Genomic DNA, 11,537 nt, shown 5'->3' on the forward strand with positions numbered 1-11,537 from the left:
GTGGTTCAAACGACCTGCAAAGGCCTTCTAGTGCTTTTCTATGTAATCAAAGGGATCTGTTCAGAGCCTCTAGAGTAGACGGACAGATACTCAAGTCTAGAATAAACTGCAGTTATGGTAAATAGTGCCTCATGGAAATACATGAAATCACTATGATCAAAAGGGAACATGTCTGTCTTTGCTTTTAGTTGTGATTATGTTGATTCTGTTTGTGGTTTTATAATAAAACTGTTCTTTACCAAATGTGCCTATTGATTTCATGATTTATTTTAAATGATGAAAAGACACTGAAGATGTATTTTTATTTTTATTTAGTAAACACGACGTCATACCAAGTGACATTAGGCCACGGTCTAGTTACACATGACGATGATGATTAGGAAGAACATCTTTGATCATTGGTTACTCATAGTTTGCAGGTAGGAAACTAGATTATTTACAAGGATCCTTATTGATCAGAATAGTGATGGTACAATTTCAGTAAACATTAATTCAACATTTCCCTTGTCATACAGTACGGTTGTCACAAAGCTCTCTTTTGGTTAATAATAAGAACAATGGTAAAGATTGCAAATAGAAACACATCTGAGACGGTACAGGACGTACAGTAAAAGAGGGTAATGGAGCCTAAAGTGCAACACGAGTCACTCCTATGATATACCACAATGTACTGTACTACCCCTAGCCTGTTCTGTCAGGTCAGAGGTCAGTGTTCTGAGCAGTGCACTCTAGAATATGTGCTGTTCTGAGGCAAGAATGTCAATTTGAACTGATTCAAGTCAGCCTTGTTGATATCTACACACTATCAAATATAAGCAAGAGTATAAAAGCATCTTATTTTCAAAATGGCGATAATGCAGAAAATGTACTCCAGTTGTGTTATTAAGTTGATGGACATACATAAGCGTGATTTACACATCAGTTAGCTCAGCAACATACTCTTCAGGAGTGTGTAATGCCTGCCCTGCTCTACAAAAACATCTGCATTGTGTGTTGAGGTGTCTACAGTGGAGTCTGCTACGTGTGAAACAGTAGATAACGTGAACGTGGACAGACACAAACACTTTCTGCATCCGAGTTCTCTTGCGTCATCCTTCTCCTGAAGTGTACACTAGTGCACTTCCCCCACGTGGATTTAAACGCATAGGATTGGGTTCCACCACCTGTCAATCACCCATCCACTCCTTTAGACATCCGCGGGAGGGCGGGCACAAGTGTACACTTCAGGAGAAGGGTGGAGAATGTGGAGGGAACGCGCAGCCGAGGAAGGAGTGCTGCTGTGTGTGTGTCTGTGTCTGTGTGTGTGTGTGTGTGTGTGTGTGTGTGTGTGTGTGTGTGTGTGTGTGTGTGTGTGTGTGTGTGTGTGTGTGTGTGTGTGTGTGTGTGTGTGTGTGTGTGTGTGTGTGTGTGTGTGTGTGTGTGTGTGTGTGTGTGTCCATCCCTGGTTGTCTCCTTCTCCTTTCTAGATGGCGTTGTCACTGTCTGACTGGATCTTCCTCTCGATCATCTCCCTCAGACCGCGGCTGAAGTGAAGGTTGGCCCCGATGACGATGTAACCCTGCAGAGGTCAGAGGTCAAAGTTGTGAGGTGAGGAAGCGGATTAGCCACTGCACATCAGCAGATGGTTATCTGATAGGGTTAATGATTCCTATTCAGTAAGTGATGCTTTGCAGTTTCCAGTTTCTTCAGATTACATTGAACCAGCTAGATTGACCCAGCTAGATTGAGATGAACTACCTCATGTGTTGTGGGTTATGAGTACAGATTAATAAAAGGTATTGATACGTACGTTATGATACTCTACCACCTCCTCGATGAAGTCCATGCCATCAGCGAGAGGGATGGCCACTCCTCTCTTTGTCCAGTCTGATGTGGACACACAGGGGTGGAGGAGTTAGAACAGACACATGAACCACAACATCATCCAGTGAAAACAGACTCAGTGTGACTCTGAGTATTTAAGCCTTAGAGGTAACAGGCTGTTTGATGATCAGTGTATTACTCTCCTAGAAGAAAAGGTTCAGAGAAAAAGCCGAAGAACCCTTTTTGGTTCAAGGTAGAACCTTTTTTTGAAGCATGTATTGTGACTGTGAGGTAAGAGTGAGTTAGAGGTAAAGGTGTGAACCAGTGATCTGCTGTGACAGTGATGCCAGAGGAGGCTGGTGGAGGTAGGAATCGGAGGACGGGCTCATGACTCACTGTTGATCAAAGGTACCACTGAGATCTGCAGCATGGTCTTCAGGGGGCCCTGGAGAGGGATGAGCTGCACAGAGATCATACAGGGGTTAGACTAGAGAGAGACTGGAGATAGGGGGGTGAGAAAGAGGGGAGGGTGAGAGAAGGAAAGGAGAAAAGGAAGGAAGCCAGAATCTTACCGCCAGTGATTCCAGGGCAGAGCGGTTGGAGTAGATTTTAAACCTGTCAAGAAGCAAGCAGATGCCTCATGATCAGAGCTTTCATACTGAGTTAAGATATAAGGTGTGTGTGTGTGTGTGTGTGTGTGTGTGTGTGTGTGTGTGTGTGTGTGTGTGTGTGTGTGTGTGTGTGTGTGTGTGTGTGTGTGTGTGTGTGTGTGTGTGTGTGTGTGTGTGCCTACCTTCTGAGGTCTGCGTTGACCGCTAGCCTCTTTCCCTTCATGGACACCTTGGCGTTGAACTTGGCCTCCTGTGAGGAGAGGAAGGAAGGAGAAGGTCTGTCAGTGATGGGTCTCCACCTGCTCTGTCCTCACAACTCAGGCCTAGTGACCATCAGGGTTTGTTTCTTGTACTGCATACCCCCCCCCCCCCTGTATAATTTTCTCTCCCCCACCCCCTCCTCCTCGTCTTCCTCACCAGGGTCATGCTGCTGAGTTGGACGGAGGGCTTCCCGGGCGGCAGCACCATCACCGTGACGATGGCTGTCACGGCGACGGTTGCTCCAGAGTTCTTGATGGTGCAGCGGGGTGCTGAGGTCACCTCCATCTGCAGAGAGAGAGGGGCATCCACCAGGGCCGGGTTCTGAGAGTGAGAGAGAGAGAGAGAGAGAGAGAGAGAGAGAGAAATAAATAAATGAGTGCACACACATAAGAGGTCTACACACACACACACACACACAGGTCCCACAGACACATAACAAGTCTACATACAGGTCTACACGCATGCAAAAAACAGGTCTACACACACATGACACACACACACACACACACACAACAGATTTACACAGGTCTACTCACAATGATCATGATGGTGCCAAAGTAGGTGGTCCTCAGGAGCATCTCCAGGTCCTTGGGCATCTGGATGATAGACATGTCAATCAAACATCCATGTAGACAGAAACATGTCAATCAAACATCAACATCCATGTAGACAGAAACATGTCGATCCATATCCATCAGGGGAGGCGGATGGAGGTAGAAATCAGAGGACATATTTGGTACCATTCCTCATTCCATTCCATGCATGACAATGAGCCCGTCCTATTTCAACCTCCACCAGCCTCCCCTGATCTGGTCATTTGTTGATCAGCTATAGCATATCAGCGTTCCGTTGATAATGATAATTAATCAAATCAAGTCAGAGTCAGTGGCTAAGATTCTACTGTGACTGACACAATGATCAGCTGAGGTGATCGACACAGGGGGTTCTAACAGGGTCAGGGGTCAGGGCCTCAGACTCACCCTCTCGTTGGCTATATTCATCTGGAATATTCCAGCCGTGTAGTATGAGTACATGCCGCTGTCGAAGAAGTACTCTGACAGCGCCAGGTAGACCATACGGTCGTACTCCCGGACCACAGGGTCGACCGCGTAGTTTACCAACGTGTTGTTCTCATCCTTCAGATCAAAGAACATACCCTGGGGGGGGGGGGGGGTTGGGGGGGGGGGTTAGAGAGAGAAACAAAAATACTTTAGTTGGTGGTTCTGAAGAATGCAAACAAATAAGTCTACTTCATACACTGGGCCGTTTTAGATGGGCCTAATACATACATACATACATACATGTAGCTAGATATGAAACTCACCCTGAAGTCCATGTCCAGACTCTTGTCTGTCACCAAGGGGTCGGTCAATAGAGAGTAGTCGATACCCACATACTTGTCCACCTCAGACCTGACTGAAGAGATGTACAGCAGACAAATACACTGTTATCTACAGTATGCACACTTGTTTACAAGACTTCTACGTTCTGGATTTATATGATTTAATCTAACAATGGTAAAAGATGTCGGTGATATGTGTTTATGAGCCATAGACCTTTACTACCATACCTGGAATTGTCTCCAACATAGAGTTGATCAAGACTAGACCGGCATGGTTGAGTGCAGGGCAGATCTGCAGAGACAACATACAGTACCAGTCAAATGTTTGGACACACCTTCTCATTCAATGGTATTTTCTACATTGTAGATTCATATTGAAGACATCAAAACTACGAAGGAACACATATGGAATTATGTAGTAAACAAAAAAGTGTTAAACAAACCAGAATATGTTTTATATTTTAGATTCTTCAAAATAGCCACCTTTTGCTTTGATGACAGCTTTGCACACTCTTGGCAAGGTGTGTCCAAACTTTTGACTGGTACTGTACCATGTTAACAACATAGATCTAACAATGTGTGTGTGGGAATTTCATAACCAGAACTCTAGAATAGAATGTAATAAAATAGAATAGAAGTGTCTTAGCACCTGTTGGTTGAGAAGGAATCGCATCCCTGTTGTGAGGAATGTTGCCATGAAGTCATACACCCTCCTGCGTTCAAACGTTCAAATTATTGAAAACAGGCAACATTATACTGTAGGACAACAGAATATTACCTTTTTTTTTAAGTAGGCTGACCAATTATCAGCTTCACAGAATTAAATTGACAACATCCCAACATCAGAAGCTTGCTCATGTCTCTCTGGCTAAGTTGAGTAGCTCAGTGCTTCTTACCCCAGAGTGCCACTGAACTTGGCTCGCATTTTCGCAATGGAGGCGTCGCAGGTGATGTTGCTGATCTTCATACGGCCCAACTCGTCTCTGGCCAGGTGGACGGCCGTGTGGATGTTCACACCTTCTGCTGAGGCGTTGATGGCTCCTGTGTCATAGCTATAACGGAGCATCCAGGAGAGGGAGGAGGGGAGGAGAGGAAGGGGAGGGTGAGAGAGAGGGAGGAGAGAGAGGGAGGAGGGGAGGAGAGGAAGGGAAGAGAGAAACAAAAATACTTTGGTTGGTGGTTCTGAAGAATGCATACAAATATCATCATCATCATCATCATCCTCAGAGAAAGAGAGAGACAAAAGACAGACAGACAGACAGACAGACAGACAGAGAGAGAGACAGACAGGCAGACAGACAGATACAGAGAGAGAGAGAGAGAGAGAGGCTGACTCACAAGAACCAGTAGAGGATGCGTCTCTGGAAGCTGAGTGTGATGGAGGAGTTCTGGACCTCAAACAGCAAACCCAAACCCGGCTCGAACTTCAGGTCTGCATACGTCAGGTCCAACTCTGTGATCTTCACCCTGACAGACATACAGACAGACAGACAGACAGACAGGTTAGCTCAGGTTAAACAGACAGGTTATCTCAGGTTAATCAGACAGGTTAGCTCAGGTTAATCAGACAGGTTATCTCAGGTTAAATCTGCTAATAACATACTAATCTACTATCTCTCTAATGGTTAAACTCTGTGATCTTCACCCTGACAAACAGACAGACAAGTTAGCTCAGGTTAGACAGACAGGTTATCTCAGGTTAAACCCAAACGACTAGATCAGCAAATAATTCATCTATTTGAGTATCTCTGAGAGAGAGGACTCAGAGCATTGCGATGCTCCTCTATATTTAATGACACTGGGTCTACATGGAACCCAAATGGGTTCTCCCCCAGGGTATTGTATATGTTGATGGTGTACTGGAAGGTTAGGTTATCTTACTGGGAGGTTAGGGTAGGTATCTTACTGGGAGGTTAGGGTAGGTATCTTACTGGGAGGTTAGGATATCTTACTGGGAGGTTAGGTTATCTTATTGGGAGGTTAGGTTATCATACTGGGAGGTTAGAGTAGGTATCTTATTGGGAGGTTAGGTTATCTTACTGGGAGGTTAGAGTAGGTATCTTACTGGAAAGTTTGGGTATCTTACTCTTTGATGGTGTACTGGAAGCGTCCTTCCTTTCCCTTCATCTCAGGCAGGGTGATGTTGCTCAGCTCCTCCTCCACAAACTTCATGGTCTCGTACCTCACTGGAGGACGGGGGTGAAATCATCTAGGTTTAGGAGCAAGCCAACGTCTGGCCACAAAGCATAAAGTCTAGCAGGGGAGGCAGGTGGAGGCAGAAATCGGAGGACAGGTTCATTGTAATGCATGGAATGGAAAGAGGAATGGTATCAAACACGTGCACCTCAACCAGCCTCCGCTGCCTAGATAACTAACAGCCCCAAAACACAACTGAATAGACGTGTATTTCTTACACATTTCCAGGCCCCTGTTGGTGATGCGGATCTTGCAGCCCGCTGGTTCTGCTGTCATGGCAACGGCGATGAGAGGAACCAGGAAGACGATGGACACAAAACAGGAAGTCATCATGACTTACTGTGCCTGAGAGACAGGAAGACAGGAAGACAGGACAGGACATCATTATCACCATGGTTCTGACTGAGTGTGACCAGAACCAAACCTGTTTAACTTAATTTTTATTAATTAATTTTATCAAAATAAATGAAAGGGGCTATGGGTATTTCAAATACACCATAGTTAGGATTAGGGTTAGGGTTAGGAATTACACTTCAAGGAAACAGTTCCTCACTATCTGTATATTACTGGCTTTGTTTTCCTTTCATACCATTGTACTGCAGCAGTATACTAACCATGCACATAAACCTCAGTCAAGAAACATGTAATCAGCCACATACTAACACATACTACATGCATGTACATTGCCCCCTTGCATTATCATAACAGGGCAATGTACACTACTTGGACAATGTACAGAACATTGAATATTTAACAGTTCTGAGAGAGAGAGAGAGAGAGAGAGAGAGAGAGAGAGAGAGATAAAGAGAGATAAAGAGAGAGAGAGAGAGAGAGAGAGAGAGAGATAAAGAGAGAGAGAGAGAGGACAGACAGACAGACAGTAGAGAGTGAGAGAGAGAGAGAGTTCTATAAGAAGTGCCAATAATAACAATAACAATAACAACAACAACAAAAACAGTATTCTAGGCGTACTCCTCTTGCTTATATTTGGTTGAATAAGATTGAATTCAACCTCACGAATGCACAGAAGCAGCATAAATTGAGTTATTCCCTCTCATCCAGTACGTCACACTCTCTCTCTGTTTCTCTCTCTCTCTCTCTCTCTCTCTCTCATCGTCACATTCCAAAGACGCACTTCTTTTCTGACTAAATCCTGCACCAAATCATCTTACCTACCTCACCACTGCAGGATCCAAGGCAACACACCCAGAGAGGAAAGCACAGTGAAACAGATTTCAACTGTGATGAAATCAAATGCCTTCTTATAGGTAGATCTTCCTCACTGCCAGCATGAACGACTGCTCAGTGTGTGAATGAGTCAGGGAATGTGCTAGTGTTGTGTGTGTGTGTGTGTGTGTGTGTGTGTGTGTGTGTGTGTGTGTGTGTGTGTGTGTGTGTGTGTGTGAGAGAGAGAGAGAGAGAGAGAGAGAGAAAGAGAGATAGAGAGAGATGCACACAGAGAGAGAGGCAGAGAGAGAGAGAGGCAGAGAGAGAGAGAGAGAGAGAGAGAGAGATAGAGAGAGATGCACACAGAGAGAGAGGCAGAGAGAGAGAGAGGCAGAGAGAGAGAGATAAAAGGAGAGCAGAGTTCTTGACTGCCCATCTGCTCAGTTCTTTGTCTGAAGAGCAGCAGCAGCAGCTGTGTGATCGCTATAGTAACCCCCCACAACCAGGAGCTGAAAGGCTGAAGAGAGCAGGATGTTTCATGACCCAGAAGATATCAGAACACACACGCACACAGGCACACAGGCACACACACACACACACACACACCTCTGCTAACCCCATAAAATGTCCAGTGACTCACTAAAGGTATGAAAAACACTTACTTTTCCTGTGCCAAAAGTCATTAAAAATAGAAAGTGTGTGTGTGTGTTCATGTGTGCACGTGTGTGTGTGTGTGCGTGTGTAGCAGGGTAGTTAATTCAACAAGTGGAGCGAACAAATACATAACAATGCCTTTATCCCCCCCGTTTCCCCCCAGAACTTTCCTGTCCAGTGGACTGCCTGTACCGTGTCCTCACCCCCTTTCTCAGAAGCAGTACTGAGGTCAGAGTTAGAGGGTTCCTAGAAGGAACCACTTGAACTAATGGATTCGATGTGGAGGAGGAATCGTAAACACTGCCTCTCCTACATCATAAAACTGACCACCTTCACGTACATCTCACTTCACGGTCAAATAACAGGTTCTTAGAATTATTAAACCCATAAAGGGGTATTGCATCATAGGAAGGTGCACTGGCGACTGTAAATAAACTCCACTGAGGGTCTGAGGTGGAGCTAAACAGTACTAACATTTGTACAAGAGCATGTTTAATACGGCGGATATCTTTCCTCACAACATCCCATTCCCCCTATTGTACGGAGACAGAGAGGATGTTTCCTGAGTGTGTTTAGTCGAGATAGGACCGTGGTGTAGGAGGAGAGAAGAGGAAGAGAGAGAAGCGGAGGGTACTCCAGTTCATCAACACAACAGCATGGCCGGCACCAGGCCAATGACCGCTAGAGAACTCTCTCTGACTGAGGGAGGCTGGAAGGCTGGGAAGAGGAGGGCTGAACCCAAGAACAACCTAAAAGTTGATTCCTGTAACTACTTTGGTCACAACATTCTAGTAGTTTAGTCATGGCCTTCAATAAACCTGAATCCTCCCCAAAGGAACAATTGTTTCTATCCATTACATGATAAAAAAAATTAGCAGATGAAGTTATTACAGAGGTGGAAATAGGAACAGCTGTTCCACACGTGTAAACAAGAACAGTCCCTATGCCACATGTGTAAACAAGAACAGTCCCTATTCCTAATGTGTAAACAATAACAGTCCCTATTCCTAATGTGTAAACAAGAACAGTCCCTATTCCACGTGTGTAAACAAGAACAGTCCCTATTCCTAATGTGTAAACAATAACAGTCCCTATTCCACATTTGCAAACAAACCATCTTCCTGCAACAGTGTGGCTTACTCTGCACCATGGGAGGCTGGTGGAGGCAGAAATTGGAGGATGGGCTCATTGTAATGCATTCCATTCCTTCTACTTCCACCAGCCTCCCCTGCTCTGCACCTGCAGTACTTTTGGGACTGAATGACAACTCTCCACCCTGTTCCCTGCAGGGTGCAGTGCACTACCCCATTTGGTTTTAAAATCATAGGGTTGGTGAAAGCCCATGCTTACATCAATCGTTTAATCATGTGGGGGAGTAGTACACACTTCGAGGAAAGGGGTGGAGAAAGGGAGGATCCCAGAACAGGCCATGCCAGCCCATGCCCTCAGGACCAGTTTCAAAGCTGTTCATGTGCCCGCAGTTCATGACCCAAGCCCTGTAATTTGCAGGTGAAATTATGGCTTGAGTTGAGTAAGTAGGGACCCTTGGTTGTGGATTTGCTCCACTAGGCCCTATGGGCCCCAATTTGATTCAGCAAATTTTGAATCAGCGTTATAAGCAGAGCAAAACCTACCTTACAACTCAAAATACTCTGAGATGATTTTTAATGGTTTTGAGAAAACTGTAATTATTCATTATTGATATTATATATGTATCAGTTTTGGTAAACAGTCCGCATGTCATGGAAACAATAGATGCAGTATTCAAAATTCCCATTTCTCATTCCATCTATTATAAACATTAAGGTAAAGATGGCCGACTTTGCCCCAATTTGACCAATTTCCACACATGAAAATCGGGGCCGTATGTGTCTACGGTGTGGGGGGAAGGGGGAATTCTAGTATCTCTTTCAAGTGTCAATCATCTTTCCTAACGATATGCCTTCGTAAAGAATATAAACTGTCTTAATATTAATTGTCTTTCACTTTTTACATCCAAAGCCTTGGTAAAAACCCTAAGTTCATATCAACTCAACTCGAACACCTTCATTACCAGTAAGAGGTGTGAAACATGATCCTTATCTAATTTACGCAGTTCAGACTTGGAATGGAAAGTACTCAGTAAGAGCTCTGTAAAGACTCCTATCTTTACCTCTAGGACTCATCCAAGTGGGCCATTCTAATTCCAGTATAAATCCAAAATCACAACATTACAATCCAACCCAGGTAGGTTGGCAGGAAGTTACCAAAGCAGCATTTAACCTCCAACCACCATTTCAGATCACAGAGGCAACAGCAGCAGTCACCTCAAGTCATATCAAGTTCCCATTTTGATTACATTCCTAAACTATAATGCAATAAGCCTTCCTGCTGGTAAGCCTCAACTTATAATGACCAGATTACACAATGCCTGAAAGTCAAGCCCACTCACCTCTGCATGTGTGCCATTGTAACAGGGGCCTCTTTGTCTTTTTAACTCATCTCCTCTAACCCGAGGTATCTACTCTGAGCCTGCACTGTCTGTCTGCCTGCCACCTTTGTGCAGACTTTACCCAATACCAACAGAATCTAGATCTCTATTCTTACCACCCCAACCCTCCCCCCTCTCTCTCTCTCCCCCCAAGAGACTTTCACAATAAACTGCAATACTTACAGTGTGTTATTGACAATTCAATATATGCGGTGAACAGGCAGATTCAGCTTCCAGCAGGTCTTCACTGCTTCAAATCCCTGTGCCTTTGCTTGTGTTCAACTTCAGTGAGTGAAGGATGAAATGACCTCCTTCCTCTGATCCACAATCCACACACAGTCACTCTCTTTCCTTTTCTCCCTCTCCCCTTTGCCTGAGTGTCTGTATTTATAGGCAGGCCACCAGCAGGTTGAGGGGAAAGGGGAGTGACTCAGAGAGTGTGTGTGTGTGTGTGCATGTGATTTGTGTAGTCATAAGTAATTTCTCTCGAAGAACATTATCATGAGCAGAATGCCAGTGCAGCTTCAAAATGGAGATTGGCACTTTATGTGGCAACAACACATAAAGACAGTTGGAACTTTTTTTTTTTAACTTTGAAAGTAAATACAAACTCAAAATCATTGTCCACATGCATTCAAAGTCACATTACAGGGAACAAGTAATTAATTTCCTGAAGCAGTATATAAAAACGTTCACAAACATTATGAAGGATATCTGAAAACAAATAAAAGCACATGCATGATCACAAATGATTACACTTTTCCTTGACATTTGAGGAAGATGTTCAAGGCTTGGTAGAAATACAAGGCAGCCCTATAATACAAGGCAGCCCTATAATTTGTGACAACCTCTCATTCTTCATAAATAAGCATTTTCTTCTAAGAATCCAACGTTTGCTTTTTTGAGGCATGACGATTCTAAGGTAATTTGAGGTGGTCCATGTCACATGGCTCAATAAATAATATGTTTAACTAAACCACAGTTCTCTTGAGGTAGAAGGCTAAAAATGACTGCTACATGTATACCAGCCCTT

The 11,537-nt window shown here is 44.3% G+C and overlaps 1 protein-coding gene across 1 annotated transcript; it reads right to left on the reverse strand.

The window, feature by feature from the left end:
• Positions 1–300: 300 nt before the first annotated feature.
• On the reverse strand, positions 301–6,543 carry pltp (phospholipid transfer protein; the record flags this gene model as incomplete). The annotated part of the gene is made up of 15 exons (XM_083668220.1): positions 301–1,558; positions 1,790–1,866; positions 2,200–2,263; positions 2,376–2,418; positions 2,597–2,664; positions 2,832–2,996; positions 3,212–3,271; positions 3,656–3,832; positions 4,000–4,091; positions 4,246–4,309; positions 4,667–4,730; positions 4,914–5,069; positions 5,356–5,484; positions 6,104–6,203; positions 6,432–6,543. 15 exons carry the CDS (start codon positions 6,541–6,543, stop codon positions 1,463–1,465), a joined length of 1,467 nt encoding a protein of 488 aa, XP_083524346.1. The 3' UTR covers positions 301–1,462.
• Positions 6,544–11,537: the final 4,994 nt, after the last annotated feature.

This window comes from Argentina silus (assembly GCF_951799395.1).
Source record: "Argentina silus genome assembly, chromosome: 4".
NCBI classification, from domain to species: Eukaryota; Metazoa; Chordata; class Actinopteri; order Argentiniformes; family Argentinidae; genus Argentina; species Argentina silus.